Here is a 22,724-nt window from a genome sequence, read left to right as displayed (position 1 = left end):
AATATTTCACAACATTCAAAAATAGGAGGGGATAAATATCGAATACACATTTATAGAAGTAGACCGTGTGATGTCATTTCCTGGTTCTCTTTTTTTTAAACTCTGAACATTTAAAAATGCTCTCTCTAGGCCCCTCAGAGGAAAATGATGAGGGGCATTATATTCATCATGTGTTATTGCATGAAGTCAAAGATCAAGTCTTTGCTTGTTAAAGTGTCTGTAAAGGTCATTCCAGGGAGGGAGGAACATGGAAGAACCATATAACTGAAGAAATATGTAACACTGAGTAGACTGTCTCTCTCTCTCTCTCTCTCTCTCTCTCTCTCTCTCTCTCTCCCCCTCTCTCTCCCCCTCTCTCTCCCCCTCTCTCTCCCCCTCTCTCTCCGAGTGGGTTGAAACTGACATATTTCATCATGGAACTGAAATTCATAAAATAACTATGTTACTCTGTGAGTCATGTGGCAATGAAATCTGTCATAACGCGAGGTGAAGAACATATTATTACGTCATGGAGAAATGTGTCAGAGGGAAGGAGAAACATATTGCTAATTCAATACAATGAGGTAGTATACTGTCATTATACAGTACAATGAGGGAGTGATGACCACCTCTCCGTACTGGCCACGTGATGGCCACCTCTCCGTACTGGCCACGTGATGGCCACCTCTCCGTACTGGCCACGTGATGGCCACCTCTCCGTACTGGCCACGTGATGGCCACCTCTCCGTACTGGCCACGTGATGGCCACCTCTCCGTACTGGTCACCTCTCCGTACTGGCCACGTGATGGTCACCTCTCCGTACTGGCCACGTGATGGTCACCTCTCCGTACTGGCCACGTCTCTGTACTGACCATGTGATGTGTGTGTGCTTGCGTACGTGTGTGTAATCTCTGGTTTGTCACAGCCCACAGTTTGTGATGTGTGTCATGGTGAGGGACTAACCAGTGATTCTGCTCTCTCTCTGTACTGGCCTGACTCACTAGACACGCCCTACGGTGACCTCAACATCGTCATCACTGATCTGATGCTACAATGTGGTAGGGTCTCAACCTATTCCCTACATAGTGCCCTATTTTTGACCAGTGCCCCACTTTTGAATAAGGGGCCCCGTAGGGCCCTACTTTTGACCAGGGCCCATAATGCACTACTTTTGGGTTTGACGGTGGGGCTGTCCCTCCAGATTGTATCCTAGTCATTGTCCCTCCAGAGATGGTCCCTCCAGAGATGGTCCCTCCAGAGATGGTCCCTCCAGAGATGGTCCCTCCAGAGATGGTCCCTCCAGATGGTCCCCCCAGATGGTCTCCAAGTCATGGTCCCTCCAGATGGTCCCTCCAGATGGTCCCTCCAGATGGTCCCTCCAGATGGTCCCTCCAGATGGTATCCTAGTCATGTCTGATTTCCCATCAAAAGCTTTGGTCCATATCAATGTTCTCTGTTGTTTTGTGATTGGGGGATGCAGCAGCCATGGTTAGTATTGTAGTGAGGGTCACGGTAAACTAAGGTTTTCTCAGATAACAGCACTAGAACATTATGATTCTACAATCAGTGGCAAAGACAAACAGAATAATTAAAACCCACTTTCTAATAATGGGATAGTGCAATCTAATACCAGTGGTTAATTAGACAATATTTCCATGAGCTATAAAATAAAAATAGGAGCCAGACACAGAACGAATTGGCTAAAAGCTTGTAGATTTGTTAGTTAGAATGACGGGGCAGTGCCGAGCAACGAGATAGAAAACCTATGGTATGTTAGTTAGAAACTAAAATACTAGTGTACGATTTTGTCCAATATTTTAAAATGGACCAAAAAAAAGAAAAAAAAAAGTGTTTTTCTTTTAAAAACAAGGACGTTTCTAATTGACTCCTTTTGAACGGTAGTGTATGTATACAGACACCTTTATATAGCCTGATACCAGTGCTGGTGTAGGCCTAAATCACTATCTACCACATCCGAGAGGAATAGGCCAAGCATGAATATGATCACTACCTGAAATAAGAGAAAACATTTAAAATGTAGCGAAAGATTATAGAGTTCCGCTCCCCTGGGAAACACTGATCAACACTTTGGTTCCTACCCTGTCACAATAAGACCTCCATAGGGATCCTATTGGTATTCTAACTCCTAATTTTATCAACGCCTCCCTGGCTTCTTTTTCCATTCGTTGTCATGACAAACACTGTATTCAAAGTACCCAGTAGTATATTCTAACTATAGAATCATTCCATTTCCACGATTCCAACATTTCACCCAAGTGAGTATTTCTGTTGTTGTTGTGCGTGACCTCAGGGTGGCAACACTTTCATGGGGATTTCTCCATTCTGATGGTTTTATACTTTTCAAATCAAAAACGTCAACCAAAAGATGATCTGATTTCAGATCATTTCCACACCCTGCCACATGAGACTGCACAATACTGGGAAGAAATTATAGGCCTGATTTGGACCAAAATATTGCAATTTGACTTGTAATTTCGATGAAAACACGTGGGTGGCCTCACATCCCATGTACCTGCTGCCACCCCAGGGTCATACAACAGGTGTACATGGTATGTATGTATTAATAAATGACCTCCTATATAAAGTTAGTACATTCAGACAGTAATACAGTATATAATAGTGGATATGAATGAATGTATAATATACTCACAATCACAGTGTAAGTTTGGCAAACTGATGTTCAAACTCACATCAATCTTCCCACCACTGTTCTTATCAGGGTCATCCACATACAGCTCGTTAACACTGGGGGAAGATAAGACACAGAGACAGACAGAGACAGAGAGAGCGACACAGAGAGACAGACAGAGAGAGCGACACAGAGAGACAGACAGAGAGAGCGACACAGAGACAGAGAGAGCGACACAGACAGACAGAGAGAGCGGCAGAGAGAGAGAGACAGAGAGAGACAGAGCGAGACAGAGCGAGACAGAGCGAGACAGAGCGAGACAGAGAGAGACAGAGAGAGACAGAGAGAGACAGAGACAGAGACAGACAGAGACAGAGAGAGACAGAGAGAGACAGAGAGAGACAGAGAGAGACAGAGAGAGACAGAGAGAGACAGACAGGTTAGATATACCTGTAGGTAATTTAGACAAGCATTCAAGTTATAGAACAAGGAGCATCTTTCAAGGAACACACTAAGTGGGAGAGATAAACCATCTAGTTAGAGATCCCTTTCAATGTCGTGATTCACCCCCAGCTGTCACAATGTCCTGATTTCACCCCCAGCTGTCACAATGTACCCACAATGTCCTGATTTCACCCCCAGCTGTCACAATGTACCCACAATGTCCTGATTTCACCCCCAGCTGTCACAATGTACCCACAATGTCCTGATTTCACCCCCAGCTGTCACAATGTACCCACAATGTCCTGATTTCACCCCCAGCTGTCACAATGTACCCACAATGTCCTGATTTCACCCCCAGCTGTCACAATGTACCCACAATGTCCTGATTTCACCCCCAGCTGTCACAATGTCCTGATTTCACCCCCAGCTGTCACAATGTACCCACAATGTCCTGATTTCACCCCCAGCTGTCACAATGTACCCACAATGTCCTGATTCACCCCCAGCTGTCACAATGTCCTGATTCACCCCCAGCTGTCCCAATGTCCTGATTCACCCCCAGCTGTCACAATGTACCCACAATGTTGCTCGTCCTGCTAATTGTGATAAAAGTACATTGGTGCTTCTTTGTCATCCAATTTCCTTACCATCCTCCCCCTGCCCTCCACCTCTCCCACAGCCCAGCGTAAATAAGCTGTCCTCCTCTCCATTCTTGCTCATCTCACCCAGCACAGGAGAAGCTATACACTCCTTCCTCCCCCAATCTCAAGCGGACTCATGCACACAGCCCTAATAACCCGTCAGAAAGATGTCTCCGTGTTGGTGACGGCACCAGACGAAAGCATCATAATGAACACAAGACTTCCTCATTCTTGATCAACACTCTCGTTACCTTTCTGTCTTTGTTGCGTCTTTAAAAGAAAAAGGAAATAAATAAGATTTTGGCCTTTTTTTTTTTTACATTTCCCGCGTGAAGACTAGAGAGAGTGGAAAGACGGTCCCTAATTAACACTGATTTGTCCAGCATTGTAAGGATAGATGGTCTCTAACCAACACTGATTTGTCCAGCATTGTAAGGATAGATGAAGTCCCTAATTAACATTGATTTGTCCAGCATTGTAAGGATAGATGGTCCCTAATTAACATTGATTTGTCCAGCATTGTAAGGATAGATGGTCCCTAATTAAACACTGATTTGTCCAGCATTGAAAGGATAGATGAAGTCCCTAATTAACACTGATTTGTCCAGCATTGAAAGGATAGATGAAGTCCCTAATTAACACTGATTTGTCCAGCATTGTAAGGATAGATGGTCCCTAATTAACACTGATTTGTCCAGCATTGTAAGGATAGATGGTCCCTAATTAACACTGATTTGTCCTGCATTGAAAGGATAGATGAAGTCCCTAATTAACACTGATTTGTCCAGCATTGAAAGGATAGATGAAGTCCCTAACCAACATCGTAAATGGTAAAACTCTTACGTCTATAATGTATTTTTGTTGTGCGTATGGACCCCAGGAAGATCAGCTCTCAAACAGATGTCGTTATGGCATCAGCTAACGAGGATCCATATACAAATGAAGGAGGGGAGATGAAGTCCCAAACTAACATTGATTTGGAGTGAGATATGTTGGCATCAATGTAATAGTTAAGGGTTAGGATAACCAAGGTCAACTCCACCATGGACTTCCCATCTCCCTCACTAGCTTTAAGCACCAGCTGTCAGACCAGCTCACAGATCACTGCATCTGTAAATAGCCCATCTGTAAATAGCCCCTCCAATCTACCTCATCCCCATACTGTATTTATTTTATTTATCTTCATCCTTTGCACCCCAGTATCTCTACTTGCACCTTCATCTTCTGTACATCCTACCATTCTAGTGTTTAATTGCTATATTGTAATTACTTCGCCACCATGGCCTATTTATTGCCTTACCTCTCTTATCCTACCTCATTTACACATGCTGTATATAGATTTTTGTTCTACTGTATTATTGATTGTATGTTTGTTTTACTCCATGTGTAACTCTGTGTTGTTGTATGTTGTCAAACTGCTTTGCTTTATCTTGGCCAGGTCGCAGTTGTAAATGAGAACTTCTTCTCAACTGGCCACCTGGTTAAATAAAGGACTTGTTCTCAACTAGCCTACCTGGTTAAATAAAGGACTTGTTCTCAACTAGCCTACCTGGTTAAATAAAGGACTTGTTCTCAACTAGCCTACCTGGTTAAATAAAGGACTTGTTCTCAACTAGCCTACCTGGTTAAATAAAGGACTTGTTCTCAACCAGCCTACCTGGTTAAATAAAGGTGAAATAAATAAATAAGTTTCCCCACTGTATCTCAGACGACACGGGGTGAAGGTAACCTGACCCAAGATCTGTGGTTAAGACAGAAGACATGGTGATGTACTGTACTCACAGTTCGTTGGTTATGAATGATGTCTGTTAAAGCATCTGTATGTGAGGGGTATTTCTACGTCTGTGTGTTTTAGGGGAAACCCCGAGATGTGGACCAGGAGACAGAACAATAAACAGACTGTTTTATTAACTTCCACCGAATGTCTCTGGGTTTGAGACCACAGGAAATAATGTGCACGTCAGGTACTTTTAGTATTTAATGTGTTAGTGGAGGTAGAGGGGTATATATATATATATAAATATCAGGTACTTTTAGTATTTAATGTGTCAGTGGAGGTAGAGTTGGTGTGAGTAATATATAAATATATATCAGGTACTTTTAGTATTTAATGTGTCAGTGGAGGTAGAGTTGGTGTGAGTAATATATAAATATATATCAGGTACTTTTAGTATTTAATGTGTCAGTGGAGGTAGAGTTGGTGTGAGTAATATATATATCAGGTACTTTTAGTATTTAGTGGAGGAAGAGGTGGTGTGTGTACATACTTACATTTCAGTGGCTATGAATCCTTTCAGTTCAGAGAGGAACAGGAACAACATGAAGACACAGCAGATAATGGACACTGGAGGAGAGGAGAGGGAGGGAGGAGAGAGGAGGGGAGGAGAGAAGAAGAGGGGAGGAGAGGGGAGGAGAGGAGAGGAGTGTGGGGGAGAGGAGTGTGGGGGAGAGGAGTGTGGGGGAGAGGAGTGTGGGGGAGAGGAGAGGAGTGGGAGTGAGAGGAGAGGAGAGGGGAGAAGAGGGGAGAGGAGAGGAGAGAAGAGGGGAGAGGGGAGGAGAGGGGAGAGGGGAGGAGAGGGGAGAGGGGAGGAGAGGGGAGGAGAGGGGGATATACACAGTTAGATTTGTTTACTGAGCGGTACACACTGCTATTAAACCAAATAAAGGATTTGGGGCTGAGACCCCCCCATTATGGGCTGCAGTCCATCAGCCTAAAACTTCTAGAACCTTCTAAAGCTTCCATAATCTACTAGAGAATATCCCTCCAATGACCAGTAGTTTCTAGCCTTGGCAGGAGTCCATTACCAATAAACCTATGCATCAGCTCTAATATGGTAATGAGTGTTTTGAATGAATCAATCACCTTAGAAATCGCTGTGACCACGTTTCCCAATCAGTTTCAACCTGTTGTTGAATTTCTTTATTCAAATTGATCATCACATGACTTTTTTTTTTTTTTTAAACGATACATCTGCATTACTTGCTGTTTGGGGGTTTTAGTCTGGGTTTCTGTACAGCACTTTGAGATATCAGCTGATGTAAGAAGGGCTATATAAATACATTTGATAAGAGTTTTGATTGCATTTGCAATGTCTGAGAGGTAGGAGGGATAATAGAGCGCTGAGTACCAGGCCATGGAGCGGCAGATAACCTGCGGTTAAGAGCGTTGGGCCAGTAACCCGAAAGGTCGCTAGTTTGAATGCCCGAGCCGACTAAGTGAATAATCTGCCAACGTGCCCTTGAGCACGGCACTTAGTCCCTAATTACTCTGGATATGAGCGTCTGCTAAACGACTCAACTTGTAAATGTTAGCGGGTTGGATAACGCATGTCCACGAGAGGAGATCGCCGCGACTCAACGGCTCAACGGTCACGTGGAATTTGACCGCTGGTGTGGCAGTAATACGGTAAACAGTCCCCATCGTGACAACACTAGTTCTGGCCAACCATCCGCTGAAGGGAAAATCATCCCACGGCTGAATGTTATTGGACTGGTCCTTTGGTGCTGTCGGCCCGACGCATCACCGAGGGCAAACTACCTGCCCTCCAGGACACCTACACCACCCGATGTCACAGGAAGGCCAAAAAGATCATCAAGGACAACAACCACCCGAGCCACTGCCTGTTCACCCCGCTATCATCCAGAAGGTGAGGTCAGTACAGGTGCATCAAAGCTGGAACCCGAGAGACTGAAAAACAGCTTCTATCTCCAGGCCATCAGACTGATAAACAGCTTCTATCTCCAGACCATCAGACTGTTAAACAGCTTCTATCTCAAGGCCATCAGACTGGTAAACAGCTTCTATCTCCAGACCATCAGACTGATAAACAGCTTCTATCTCCAGACCATCAGACTGATAAACAGCTTCTATCTCCAGGCCATCAGACTGATAAACAGCTTCTATCTCCAGACCATCAGACTGATAAACAGCTTCTATCTCCAGACCATCAGACTGATAAACAGCTTCTATCTCCAGGCCATCAGACTGATAAACAGCTTCTATCTCCAGGCCATCAGACTGATAAACAGCTTCTATCTCCAGGCCATCAGACTGATAAACAGCTTCTATCTCCAGGCCATCAGACTGATAAACAGCTTCTATCTCCAGACCATCAGACTGATAAACAGCTTCTATCTCCAGGCCATCAGACTGATAAACAGCTTCTATCTCCAGACCATCAGACTGATAAACAGCTTCTATCTCCAGACCATCAGACTGTTAAACAGCTTCTATCTCCAGGCCATCAGACTGATAAACAGCTTCTATCTCCAGACCATCAGACTGATAAACAGCTTCTATCTCCAGACCATCAGACTGATAAACAGCCATCACTAGCCGGCCTCCACCCGGTTACGTAACCCTGCTGCCCAATATTCCACGACTTGGAACCACTGACCACTTTAATAATGGAACAATGTTGACACAACGACAGTAGGTGTAACTAAATAAATGTAGAGGGGGGAGAGGAGGGGCTATAGGGGGGGAGAGGAGGGGCTACAGGGAGGAGGGAGGGGCTACAGGGAGGAGGGAGGGGCTACAGGGAGGAGGGAGGGGCTACAGGGAGGAGGGAGGGGCTATAGGGAGGAGGGAGGGGCTATAGGGAGTTCACTGTGGTCTTCCAGAGGAAAACAACAACACAGCATAGCCATTCCTTGTAGATATGAAAGAAGTGGCTACTTACTGTAAGTACTAGAAATACTATGGTATCAATATGGTATCCTACCATCTGGTATAATACATGGAATCTGTGGCATATTTCTTTACACTAATTAAATAGCTTTTAGTCTTCACAAAGAGACTAGGGGTGCCCCTCTGAGTACATTCTGTAGGGGTCAGGGGTCAAAATGGAGTTGGGCAAGACTAGACATGGAGAGAAACTCACTCAGCCTAGTCTGTTGATATCCCTCTAGTGGTGTGGGGTCTATACTCAGCCTGGTCTGTTGATATCCCTCTAGTGGTGTGGGGTCTATACTCAGCCTGGTCTGTTGATATCCCTCTAGTGGTGTGGGGTCTATACTCAGCCTGGTCTGTTGATATCCCTCTAGTGGTGTGGGGTCTATACTCAGCCTGGTCTGTTGATATCCCTCTAGTGGTGTGGGGTCTATACTCAGCCTGGTCTGTTGATATCCCTCTAGTGGTGTGGGGTCTATACTCAGCCTGGTCTGTTGATATCCCTCTAGTGGTGTGGGGTCTATACTCAGCCTGGTCTGTTGATATCCATCTAGTGGTGTGGGGTCTATACTCAGCCTGGTCTGTTGATATCCCTCTAGTGGTGTGGGGTCTATACTCAGCCTGGTCTGTTGATATCCCTCTAGTGGTGTGGGGTCTATACTCAGCCTGGTCTGTTGATATCCCTCTAGTGGTGTGGGGTCTATACTCAGCCTGGTCTGTTGATATCCCTCTAGTGGTGTGGGGTCTATACTCAGCCTGGTCTGTTGATAGCCCTCTAGTGGTGTGGAGTCTATACTCAGCCTGGTCTCAGGATGGTAAGTTGGTGGTTGAAGATATCCCTCTAGTGGTGTGGGGGCTGTGCTTTGGCAAAGTGGGTGGGGTTATATCCTGCCTGTGTTGTCGAAAGTGGCCACAGTGTCCTTCGACCCCTCGTCTCAGCCTCCAGTATCTATGCTGCAATAGTCTTTGAGCCGGGGGCTAGGGTCAGTCTGTTATATCTGGTGTAATTCTCCTGTCTTATCTTGTGTCACTCCTTGCTGTCCCCAGTCCACCTGGCCGTGCTGCTGCTCCAGTTTCAACTGTTCTGCCTGCGGCTATGGAACCCTGACCTGTTCACCGGACGTGCTACCTGTCCCAGACCTGCTGTTTTCAACTCTCTAGAGACAGCAGGAGCGGTAGAGATACTCTCAATGATCGGCTATAAAAAGCCAACTGACATTTACTCTTGAGGTGCTGACTTGTTGCACCCTCGACAACTACTATGATTATTATTATTTGACCCTGATGGTCATCTATGAACATTTGACATCTTGGCCATGTGCTGTTATAATCTCCACCTGGCACAGCCAGAAGAGGACTGGCCACCCCTCATAGCCTGGTTCCTCTCTAGGTTTCTTCCTAGGTTTTGGCCTTTCTAGGGAGTTTTTCCTAGCCACCGTGCTTCTACACCTGCATTGCTTGCTGTTTGGGGTTTTAGGCTGGGTTTCTGTACAGCACTTTGTGAAATAGTCTGATGTAAGAGGGGCTTTATAAATAAATTTGATTGTCAAAGTGTTTCCATTCTCCCTTGATGGCATCAAGGATGGGCCAATGATGAATCAATTCCGGTAACGATTAGGAAACAAACAAAACAACCACATAGCTGACCTCCTAGTAATCCCAGTGTTTTAATCACTGTCAGGTGCCTGAAAACAGTGACAGCCTGGTGACGAACAGGAAAACAACATGACAGAACAAAAGAAACAAAACAAAAAGAAAAGATTCCACCGGATACCAGAGGACTGACTGACAGGTATGGAACGCCTGAGGGCCGAGGAGGCGGGGCACACAGGTAATCATTACCATTCTGTTACTCACGGTTACGTTTCACCTGAGTCATGACAGGTATCCACCTAACCAGTGGTGTCATGCATGTGTGTGTTTAAAAAGGAAGTTCAGTGGCACGTGCCCCCTCAGACGTGTCTGTAATAACCTCGTGGTCTTCCCTGTGGCTCAGTTGGTAGAGCATGGTGTTTGCAACGCCAGGGTTGTGGGTTCAATTCCCACGGGGGACCAGTACGGGGAAAAAAAAAATATATATGAAATGTATGCATTTACTACTGTAAGTCGCTCTGGATAAGAGAGTCTGCTAAATGACTAAAATGTAAATGTAATTTTTTTTTCAGATGTTCAATAACAAAAATGTATATTTTAAGCCCAACGTTTTATTAAAATTATTTAAGAAAAAATATTATTATTTCCCCCCCCCCATTCTCCGTAGAGATGACTGGGCAGGACGCTAGATACATCTAGTGTTCAGTATTGTCAGTGAAGTAAACATGGTGGAATTACCCACAGGGCCCATTGATCTTCAGTTATATTAAAAACCTCCACCTTATTTCAAAATTGTGTAGAATTGCAGAAAATTTGCAATAGAATTAGAAAAAAAAATCTCTGCCCCATGGCAAAATGTGTAGAATTGCAGGAAACTAAACATTTCTTTCGTCGCTGTCACGAGGGGGGCAGCTAAAATGTTTTGCTTGCAAGGTGGGGGGGATTTTGGATGTGGCAATTTTTTTTATTTAACCTTTATTTAACTAGGCAAGTCAATTAGGAACAAATTCTTATTTTCAAACCCGGACGACGCTAGGCCAATTGTTAGCCGCCCTATGGGACTCCCAATCACAGCTGGTGGTGATACCCTGTTTCCAATCCAGTTTGTGTCTGTAGTGATGCCTCTAGCACTGAGAGGCAGTGCCTTAGACCGCTGCACCACCAGGGAGCCCACTGAGAGGCAGTGCCTTCGACCGCTGCGCCACCAGGGAGCCCACTGAGAGGCAGTGCCTTAGACCGCTGCGCCACCAGGGAGGCCACTGAGAGGCAGTGCCTTAGACCGCTGAGCCACCAGGGAGACCACTGAAATGCAGTGCCTTAGACCGCTCATGATAGGCTCTATTGTTGAGGGCCCCACAGCGTTTGATTTGATTTTAGCTGCCAGTGACTGGCAGGAAGTGTACCTAGATAACCTATGCAGAAAAATAGATATATTTAGAATTAGGCATAATGATTATCATGCTAGATTGCAAAAGCTGTTTCTGGTGTTTGAAAAAATGCTAAATTCTCCCCTTCATCCCCACCCCCCTAAAACAATGGGTGCAGGGCGCCACTGCACCTACCTAATGGAGAAGTACCTGGAGTATGACAGTAGCTTTACTATGACAGGTACATACCTGCACTCTGACAGGTGAGTAGACCAGCTGAACCATGAGATGACAGGTACATACCTGCACTCTGACAGGTGAGTAGACCAGCTAAACCATGAGGTGACAGGTATATATCTGCACTCTGACAGGTGAGTAGACCAGCTGAACCATGAGATGACAGGTACATACAGTGAGGGGAAAAAAGTATTTGATCCCCTGCTGATTTTGTACATTTGCCCACTGACAAATAAATGATCAGTCTATAATTTTGATGGTAGGTTTATTTGAACAGTGAGAGACAGAATAACAACAAAAATATCCAGAAAAAACATGTCAAAAATGTTATAAAATGATTTGCATTTTAATGAGGGAAATAAGTATTTGACCCCTCTGCAAAACATGACTTAGTACTTGGTGGCAAAACCCTTGTTGGCAATCACAGAGGTCAGAGGTTTCTTGTAGTTGGCCACCAGGTTTGCACACATCTCAGGAGGGATTTTGTCCCACTCCTCTTTGCAGATCTTCTCCAAGTCATTAAGGTTTCGAGGCTGACGTTTGGCAACTCGAACCTTCAGCTCCCTCCACAGATTTTCTATGGGATTAAGGTCTGGAGACTGGCTAGGCCACTCCAGGACCTTAATGTGCTTCTTCTTGAGCCACTCCTTTGTTGCCTTGGCCGTGTGTTTTGGGTCATTGTCATGCTGGAATACCCATCCACGACCCATTTTCAAAGCCCTGGCTGAGGGAAGGAAGTTCTCACCCAAGATTTGACGGTACATGGCCCCGTCCATCGTCCCTTTGATGCGGTGAAGTTGTCCTGTCCCCTTAGCAGAAAAACACCCCCAAAGCATAATGTTTCCACCTCCATGTTTGACGGTGGAGATGGTGTTCTTAGGGTCATAGGCAGCATTCCTCCTCCTCCAAACACAGCGATTTGAGTTGATGCCAAAGAGCTCCATTTTGGTCTCATCTGACCACAACACTTTCACCAGTTGTCCTCTGAATCATTCAGATGTTCATTGGCAAACTTCAGACGGGCATGTATATGTGCTTTCTTGAGCAGGGGGACCTTACGGGCGCTGCAGGATTTCAGTCCTTCACGGTGTAGTGTGTTACCAATTGTTTTCTTGGTGACTATGGTCCCAGCTGCCTTGAGATCATTGACAAGATCCTCCCGTGTAGTTCTGGGCTGATTCCTCACCGTTCTCATGATCATTGCAACTCCACGAGGTGAGATCTTGCATGGAGCCCCAGGCCGAGGGAGATTGACAGTTCTTTTGTGTTTCTTCCATTTGCGAATAATCGCACCAAATGTTGTCACCTTCTTGGCGATGGTCTTGTAGCCCATTCCAGCCTTGTGTAGGTCTACAATCTTGTCCCTGACATCCTTGGAGAGCTCTTTGGTCTTGGCCATGGTGGAGAGTTTGGAATCTGATTGATTGCTTCTGTGGACAGGTGTCTTTTATACAGGTAACAAACTGAGATTAGGAGCACTCCCTTTACGAGTTTGCTCCTAATCTCAGCTCGTTACCTGTATTTAAAGACATCTGGGAGCTAGAAATCTTTCTGATTGAGAGGGGGTCAAATACTTATTTCCCTCATTAAAATGCAAATCAATTTATAACATTTTTGACATGTGTTTTTCTGGATTTTTTTTGTGGTTTTTCTGTCTCTCACTGTTCAAATAAACCTACCATTGAAATTATAGACTGATAATTTCTTTGTCAGTGGGCAAACGTACAAAATCAGCAGGGGATCGAATACTTTTTTTCCCCTCACTGTACCTGCACTCTGACAAGTGAGTAGACCAGCTGAACCATGAGGTGTGTGTGTGGAGGTCTACTCACCCACAGCTCCTGTGTACGTGGGCTGGGTCAGGTCTTTGGGTACTTTCCTGTAGATATCCAACCTAATGGAAGAGAAAGAAAGAGCGAGCGGTTAGAAAAACAAAAACAGCAATGAACGGGGTTCACAAGATGACAGAAAGGACAAGATCAGTTGGATAACAAAGCAAGTACTCTATCACGTAGGACCCATCTTCCTTTAGGTGCAATCAGTGAAAGCATTACCATGATTCTCTCTCAATACCACAAGGACGACGCGAGTGAAGTTTAGTCTAGTGCTGTCAGTTGTTTATCTTGGAATGCAGCAGGGAATCATTCTTAAAAGCATTACTTATTTAGTTTATATATAAATAATACCAAATAGGTCCATCTTCTGTATACCACCCGTACCTTGTCACAACACGACTGATTGGCTCAAACGCAATAAGAACAACATTTTTTTTTACAAATGAACTTTTAAAAAGGCACACCTGTTAATTTAAATACATTTCAGGTGTCTACCTCGTGAAGCTGGTTGAGAGAATGCCAAGAGCGTGAAAAGCTGTCATCAAGGCAAAGGGTGGCTACTTTGAAGAATCTCAAATATATTTAAATTTGTTTAACACTTTTTTGGTTACTACATGATTCCATATGTGTTATTTTATAGTTTTGATGTCTTCACTATTATTCTACAATGGAGAAAACAGTGAAAATAAAGAAAAACCCTGGAATGAGTAGGTGTGTCCAAACTTTTGACTGGTACTGAATATATATGACTGCACAAACGGTAGGACTTCTGGGGTCCCATTTTCCCAGTATTATTATTATTTTTTTCCTTTCTCAAAACCATTAAAACCTCTAAATACTAAATCTGGATGAATCGGAGTTACGGTTCATAAGGAGAAGAGTACAGATGATTTTAAGCTTTAGCGTTACATATGGAAAAGAAAGTTGATAATATCTCGCTTGTTTTTAGAGATATCAATATCACATGCAGTGTGGTTCATCTAAGGGATGTCCATGATAGAGATGACAAGTGGATTTGGATTGAAGTGGATTGGTTACAGTGGTTTAAAATGGACTCCGTAAAAATCTGATTTTTGATTTGTCAATAACTCAGCCATGTTTTGAGCAATCCCTTAGTTTGTTTTTCTCAAACTAAATTAAGACATGGGTTGGCTATGGATTGGTTATGGATTGGTTATGGATTGGTTATTTAGACACCACTTCTGGTTCAAAATGTGGATATGAGGATTTAAGTGAGACTGTTTATAACAGCGCCACCTATAGGCCAATCAGTGCCATTCTTATTGACTCATGGCATCTAGTTTCTGTGTACCAATATTAGACAAAACGTGACCAACCTACGCTTGAGTTTTTTGACAAAGTTATTTGAAAGAGAGAGCGACAGAGAGCCAGAGAGACAGGAGAGAAGAGGGGGGGGGGGAATCTGAGCACAATTTGTTCCCAGAATGCTTTGCAGCATTACTGAAGAGCAGTGGAATGTTAGCTCTGAAACACAGCCATGACAAACAGGCCCAGGCAGCCTCACACATTCCTGAAATCTGACCCCAGCAATGACCTATTAACCCCCAAAACACAGACAGCCACATGGAAAAGTACACAAGACACAGCAAACTTCTGAACACACACACACACACACACACCATTCAGCATTGGCCTCATTGTACAGGAAGATGTGTTTAGTTGGGTCAGCATTGGCCTCGTTGTACAGGAAGACCTGATAGTTGATCATTTGCTACTAAAACTAAAGTCAATGACACATCAGGGCAGTGTGTGTGTGTGTTCTGTTTGATACATCTGTATTAGTGGACATCAGGACGGTGTGTTCTAGAATACTACAGGACCCAGGAAACAGTGCTCTAGGCTACAACAGGACCAGGAAACAGTGCTCTAGGTTACTACAGGACCAGGAAACAGTGCTCTAGACTACTACAGGACCCAGGAAACAGTGCTCTAGGCTTCTACAGGTCCAGGAAACAGTGCTCTAGGCTACTACAGGACCAGGAAACAGTGCTCTAGGCTAGTACAGGACCAGGAAACAGTGCTCTAGGGTTAGGACTACTACAGGACCACGAAACAGTGCTCTAGGCTACAACAGGACCAGGAAACAGTGCTCTAGGCTACAACAGGACCAGGAAACAGTGCTCTAGGCTACTACAGGACCAGGAAACAGTGCGCTAGGACTACTACAGGACCAGGAAACAGTGCTCTAGACTACTACAGGACCCAGGAAACAGTGCTCTAGACTACTACAGGACCCAGGAAACAGTGCTCAAGACTACTACAGGACCCAGGAAACAGTGCTCTAGACTACTACAGGACCAGGAAACAGTGCTCTAGGGCTAGGACTACTACAGGACCCAGGAAACAGTGCTCTAGACTACTACAGACCCAGAAAACAGTGCTCTAGGCTACTACAGGACCAGGAAACAGTGCTCTAGACTACTACAGGATCAGGAAACAGTGCTCTAGGGCTAGGACTACTACAGGACCCAGGAAACAGTGCTCTAGACTACTACAGACCCAGGAAACAGTGCTCTAGACTACTACAGGACCAGGAAACAGTGCTCTAGACTACTACAGGATCAGGAAACAGTGCTCTAGACTACTACAGGATCAGGAAACAGTGCTCTAGGCTACTACAGGTCCAGGAAACAGTGCTCTAGGCTACTACAGGACCAGGAAACAGTGCTCTAGGCTACTACAGGTCCAGGAAACAGTGCTCTAGGCTACTACAGGACCAGGAAACAGTGCTCTAGACTACTACAGGACCAGGAAACAGTGCTCTAGGCTACTACAGGACCAGGAAACAGTGCTCTAGACTACTACAGAACCAGGAAACAGTGTTCTAGGGTTAGGACTACTACAGGACCAGGAAACAGTGCTCTAGGCTACTACAGGGCCCAGGAAACAGTGCTCTAGACTACTACAGGACCCAGGAAACAGTGCTCTAGGCTACTACAGGTCCAGGAAACAGTGCTCTAGGCTACTACAGGACCCAGGACCAGGAAACAGCGCTCTAGGCTACTATAGGACCAGGAAACAGTGCTCTAGGCTACAACAGGACCAGGAAACAGTGATCTAGGCTACTACAGGACCAGGAAACAGTGCTCTCGGCTACAACAGGACCAGGAAACAGTGCTCTAGACCACTACAGGACCCAGGACCAGGAAACAGTGCTCTAGGCTACTACAGGACCCAGGAAACAGTGCTCTAGGCTACTACAGGACCCAGGAAACAGTGCTCTAGGCTACTACAGGACCCAGGAAACAGTGCTCTAGGCTACTACAGGACCCAGGAAACAGTGCTCTAGGCTACTACAGGACCCAGGAAACAGTGCTCTAGGCTACTACAGGACCCAGGAAACAGTGCTCTAGGCTACTACAGGACCCAGGAAACAGTGCTCTAGGCTACTACAGGACCCAGGAAAGAGTGCTCTAGGCTACTACAGGACCCAGGAAAGAGTGCTCTAGGCTACTACAGGACCCAGGAAAGAGTGATCTAGACTACTACAGGACCAGGAAAGAGTGATCTAGGCTACTACAGGACCCAGGAAACAGTGCTCTAGGCTACTACAGGACCCAGGAAACAGTGCTCTAGGCTACTACAGGACCCAGGAAACAGTGCTCTAGGCTACTACAGGACCCAGGAAACAGTGCTCTAGGCTACTACAGGACCCAGGAAACAGTGCTCTAGGCTACTACAGGACCCAGGAAACAGTGCTCTAGGCTACTACAGGACCCAGGAAACAGTGCTCTAGGCTACTACAGGACCCAGGAAACAGTGCTCTAGGCTACTACAGGACCCAGGAAACAGTGATCTAGGCTACTACAGACCCAGGAAACAGTGCTCTAGGCTACTACAGACCCAGGAAACAGTGCTCTAGACTACTACAGGGCCCAGGAAACAGTGCTCTAGGCTACTACAGGACCCAGGAAACAGTGCTCTAGGGCTAGGACTACTACAGGACCCAGGAAACAGTGCTCTAGGGCTAGGACTACTACAGGACCAGGAAACAGTGCTCTAGGCTACTACAGGACCAGGAAACAGTGCTCTAGGCTACTACAGACCCAGGAAACAGTGCTCTAGACTACTACAGGACCAGGAAACAGTGCTCTAGGCTACTACAGGACCAGGAAACAGTGCTCTAGGGCTAGGACTACTACAGGACCCAGGAAACAGTGCTCTAGACTACTACAGACCCAGGAAACAGTGCTCTAGGCTACTACAGGGCCCAGGAAACAGTGCTCTAGGCTACTACAGGACCCAGGAAACAGTGCTCTAGGGCTAGGACTACTACAGGACCCAGGAAACAGTGCTCTAGACTACTACAGGATCAGGAAACAGTGCTCTAGGGCTACTACAGGACCAGGAAACAGTGCTCTAGGGCTAGGACTACTACAGGACCAGGAAACAGTGTTCTAGGGCTAGGACTACTACAGGACCCAGGAAACAGTGCTCTAGGGCTAGGACTACTACAGGACCAGGAAAGAGTGTTCTAGGGCTAGGACTACTACAGGACCCAGGAAACAGTGCTCTAGGGCTAGGACTACTACAGGACCAGGAAACATGCTCTTGACACGTTGAGTTCTCTGGGGCAGCTAGCTAGCCAGATATAGAGTGGGGTCCACACTTCTAAATGAGTTTGTTAAATGTTCACATTCCAAAAAAGGTCTTTTGACTTTAGAGTATTGTCAATTCATAGTAAAACTCTGATCTTCCTCTGTGTTAGGGTGTTGTCTAAAATGGCTCCCCTATTTCCTACAGCAGTGGTTCCCAGCTCCAGTCCTCCAGTACGCCCAACAACACACTTTTTTGAATTGTAGCCCTGGATAAACACACCTGAGTCAACTCATCGAAGGCCTAAAATGATTAGTTAACAAGTTGAATCAGGTGTGTTTGTCGAGGGCTACAATAAACTGTTCTGCTGGTAGTACTGGAGGACTGGAGCTGGGAACCACTGCCCTACAGGGCCCTGGTCAAAAAGTAGTGCACTATGTAGGGAATAGAGAGTGTCATTTTGGACGAAACCAGTATCAGCGACATATCCATAATGAGGTGTCTCACAGGAGGGTCAGTGTTTTGAGGTATGACTGCCTTGGCGCAACCACATCAGGTTCTAAAGTACACATCCAGGGTCTTGTGTGGGGTAGAATGATTATCTTGATTCAACATTACACAACTTGAAGCCGTTCTTACAGCTCAGCGAGCCAGGCAAGTCCCAACCCTGATGACAAGCAGTATGCAAACAATGGCTGTGTGATTTGGAACAGTATACCCAGCCTGGTCTCAGAACATTTCAGATTATGCTGTACGTAAATCTGAACCACTACTTTTAGTATGTAATGTTTCTTATGGTATGTATTCATTTGTGGATGTACATCTATTTCGTATGATATGTTACGAATTGGGGGGAAAAAAAGTACTACAGGTTATGAATTTGCAAAATGTATGATATTTTACGAATTCTATCTAGGTGGCTAACGTTAGCTAGGCTAGGGGTTAGGGTTAGCTAACATGCTAACTAGTTGCAAAGTAGCTAAAAAAAGTAGTAAGTAGTTAAAGTTGGTAAAATGCTAAAGTTGTCCTCGAGGAGATTCGAACTTGCAACCTATGGATTGCTAGACGTTAACGTTATATTGCCCTTCCACCCCGATCAACCACCCTACTTTCGTTTTTGCCTTAAGTAACTATCGGTCTTATGTAACCATACCAAACGTAACATACACAAAAGTATTTGGACACCACTTCAAATGAGTGGATTTGGCTATAATCATAAAAATCGAACACACAGCCACGCGATCTCCATTGACAAACAATGTCAGTAGAATGGCCTTACTGAAGAGCTCAGTGACTTTCAACGTGACACCGTCATAGGATGCCACCTTTCCAACAAGTCAGTTGGTCAAATTTCTGCCCTGATAGAGCTGTGCCGGTCAACTGTAAGTGCTGTTAATGTGAAGTGGAAACGTCTAGGAGCAACAACGGCTCAGCCGCGAAGTCGTAGGCCACACAAGCTCACAGAACGGAACCATCGAATGCTGAAGCACGTAAAAATAGTTTGTCCTCGGTTACAACACTCACTACCAGTTCCAAACTGCCTCTGGAAGCAACGTCAGCACAAGAACTGTTCATCGGGAGCTTCATGAAATGGGTTTCCATGGCCGAGCAGCCGCACACAAGCCTAAAATCACCATGCGAAATGCCAAGCGTCGGCTAGAGTGGTGTAAAGCTCGCCGCCATTGGACTCTGGAGCAGTGGAAACGCGTTCTCTGGAGTGATTCATCACACTTCACCATCTGACAGTCCGACGGACGAATCTGGGTTTGGCGGATGTCAGGAGAACGCTACCTGCCAGAATGTATAGTGCCAACTGTAAAGTTTGGTGGAGGAGGAATAATGGTCTGGGGCTGTTTTTCATGGTTCAGGCCCCTTAGTTCCAGTGAAGGGAAATCTTAACACTGCAGCACACAATGACATTCTAGATGATTCTGTGCTTCCAACTTTGTGGGGAAGGCCATTTCCTGTTTCAGCAAGGCAATGCCCCCGTGCGAGGTCCATACAGAAATGGTTTGTTGAGATCGGTGTGGAAGAACTTGACTGGCCTGGGCTAAACCCCTTCAAACACCTTCGGGATAAATTGGAATGCCGACTGTGAACCAGGCCTAATCGCCCAACATCAGTACCTGACCTCACTAATGCTCGTGGCTGAACGGAAGCAAGTCCCTGCAGCAATGTTCCAACATCTAGTGGAAAGCCTTCCCAGAAGAGTGGAGGCTGTTATAGCAGCAAAGGGGGGACCAACTCCATATTAATGGCTTCCCAGAAGAGTGGAGGCTGTTATAGCAGCAAAGGGGGGGACCAACTCCATATTAATGCCTTCCCTGAAGAGTGGAGGCTGTTATAGCAGCAAAGGGGGGGACCAACTCCATATTAATGCCTTCCCTGAAGAGTGGAGGCTGTTATAGCAACAAAGGGGGTGACCAACTCCATATTAATGCCCATCATTTTGGAATGAGATGCTCAACGAGCAGGTGTCCACATACTTTTGGTCATGTAGTGTATCATACTAATTTGTGTCCCGGATTGACTTTTATTATGTTACGTCTAGTCTATGAGACCTGCTTGGTATAACGTGTATATTAGGGTGTGTGACCGCAGTCTCTTGGAGCTGTAGGTCCAACAGAGAATGAACCAGTAATCTACATCCTACTGATGAGTCCTCATCATCTCTCCTTCATGCCCTGAAGTAGAATCATGATATAGGTGAAAGCATAGGTAATGACAGAAACAATGGCTGATATTAATGGACCAACAAAAGGGGGAAAAAAAGTATTTGGATATTTACCAAATAAATAACATATTGCCTAAATAATACAATGTACGACAACAATAGCCTATAATTTAACGTATGTGTAATGTAATAGAATATTAAGTTTTATTTCACAATGAAAAGTTTAGGTGCCTTCATTAGTGTTTTTCAGGATGATAGCCTGTTAGCCTAGATGCTAAATAGTTCGTCTGAATGGGCATCTCTTCGGGCAAAGCGGGTATACTTTTCTCACAATATACTGACGCGATAAAACAAATTGCACTTGAACAGCTGCCCGCAGATACAATATAACACCTGTTGTAACAACGTAGGAACTATCATACCGTTAACTTGTTGGGTAACAAACTTGGATCAAGAGGAGAGCAGGGGGCTTCTCTCCATACACAGGAAAATACATTATTACGAGTGTAATTTAAACCTGCGAATTGTGAACCAAAAATCCATTACTCACCTCCTTACATCGAAAACCATGATGTTTGCACGTTTTCGATGGGTATATTAAAACAATTCAGTTAAATGGAAAATCAGCACAGATTTCTAGATTTCTCTACAATCCAAACCGGTTGTTCACCGTTTACCGGGATGACGTCATGTTTAGGACGCTTTGCAAAAAAAAAAATCCTATTGGTTGAATTCACTTCCTGGTTGAAAGATTCTCCTTCCGTTCTTTTAAATTAAATCAGACGGTAGAACTGTGTTAGAATACTCACACTAACCCTACTATTTGTAACGTGAATTGAGTATATACTATGCTTATTGGTTATAGTATGGCTATAGTTAGTATGCCAAAAGTTCCCGGATGTCGTACTAAAAATTGCCAAAAAGATGACGTAAACACGCAGAGACGTTAGGGCCTAATGCACTTCTTCCGGAAATTGACGTGGCTTCACTCGGTTTGCAAATTTGAAACAAAATGGCGGACAAATATGAAGCCGAAGCCCGACGAGAGCGGATACAAATTCATTGTTTTAACTAATTATGACAAATGTTAAGCAGTGTAATAAAGTAATGCATTTTCAAAAAAAGTTACTTACACTTTATGTTGGCTGACAATTGTGTTAGTTACGCTATCCTTACAGCAGTATGTACTGGTCTGTTAGCTAACGTTACTGTTGGTTACCTAAAGGTAGTTGGTTACTAATACAGCGAACTTGCCAGGTACTATATTAACTAAAGTCTAACTAACTATCCAAAGTTTATTGACTTGATTATTTACATCATTCTTAACTAAACGGTATAGTCGTTGTGCGTTCTCAATGGACATTGTTAATTCCGTCTATCCCGATTTCAGAGAACATAAGAGCATAGAATAACTGATGAATTTACAAACGCTCAACACCGGTTGAATATGGCCGGTGTCAGTAAAGTCGGCAACAAGTGTAATTAAATTGTTGCCAGCAGCACAGTTAGTCACCAAAGCTCTGGATAAAATGGAAAACAGCTTAACCAGCTCTGCCAGGGAGAGTAAAATAGTCAAGAGTGAGGTGTTCTCTCATTTGTGTCTGGAAGAAGCTAGCAAATGTTATCCAGTTAGCTTGAGGTGCTTGACTGTCATTGAGGCACTACAGCGAAAAGCTCTGAATTTATGAACAGATAATCGGACAACTCGCTCTGTATTTACGAAAGCCCAGATCGCAGTGTGGCACTCCAGATTCAATTCATCAACACACACTACATCTTAAAATGTCTAGGTTGCATAGGGTGACCATATTTTAGTTTGTCCGGGAAAAAGCGGACGTATGGTCACCCTAAGGTTGCATAGCAACAGCATCAACTTCTGGTGGACAGGTCCGGACGGACATTTGATTAATTATTCAGTAGTCTTATGGTTTGGGGCAAGAAGCTCTTAAGGAGCCTTTTGGACTTGGTGCGGTACTGCTTCCTGTCCGGTAGCAGAGAAAAAGTACTCAATTGTCATACTTGAATAAAAGTAAAGATAGCTTAATAGAAAATGACTCAAGTAAAAGTGAAAGTC

General features: G+C 44.8%; 1 protein-coding gene across 2 annotated transcripts in view; it reads right to left on the bottom strand.

Annotated features, from left to right (window-relative positions):
• The window catches only part of ergic1 (endoplasmic reticulum-golgi intermediate compartment 1), a 53,225-nt gene extending 31,714 nt beyond the window's left edge, over positions 1-21,511 (bottom strand). Inside the window, exons 1-4 of one of the 2 annotated variants that reach the window (XM_029720180.1) lie at positions 21,201-21,511; positions 13,417-13,478; positions 5,987-6,059; positions 2,652-2,746 (exon numbers count right to left, since the gene is read on the bottom strand). In XM_029720180.1, the coding sequence (XP_029576040.1) occupies positions 2,652-2,746; positions 5,987-6,059; positions 13,417-13,478; positions 21,201-21,220 (250 nt within the window). In that variant the 5' untranslated portion in view covers positions 21,221-21,511. The remainder of the gene's footprint in view (positions 1-2,651; positions 2,747-5,986; positions 6,060-13,416; positions 13,479-21,200) is intronic. The other variant, XM_029720170.1, reaches the window with a different exon arrangement.
• Between the last annotated feature and the right edge of the window lie 1,213 nt (positions 21,512-22,724).

Source organism: Salmo trutta, chromosome 3 (genome assembly GCF_901001165.1).
Source record: "Salmo trutta chromosome 3, fSalTru1.1, whole genome shotgun sequence".
Classification (NCBI taxonomy): domain Eukaryota; kingdom Metazoa; phylum Chordata; class Actinopteri; order Salmoniformes; family Salmonidae; genus Salmo; species Salmo trutta.
This window is presented reverse-complemented; position numbering and strand designations above follow the sequence as displayed.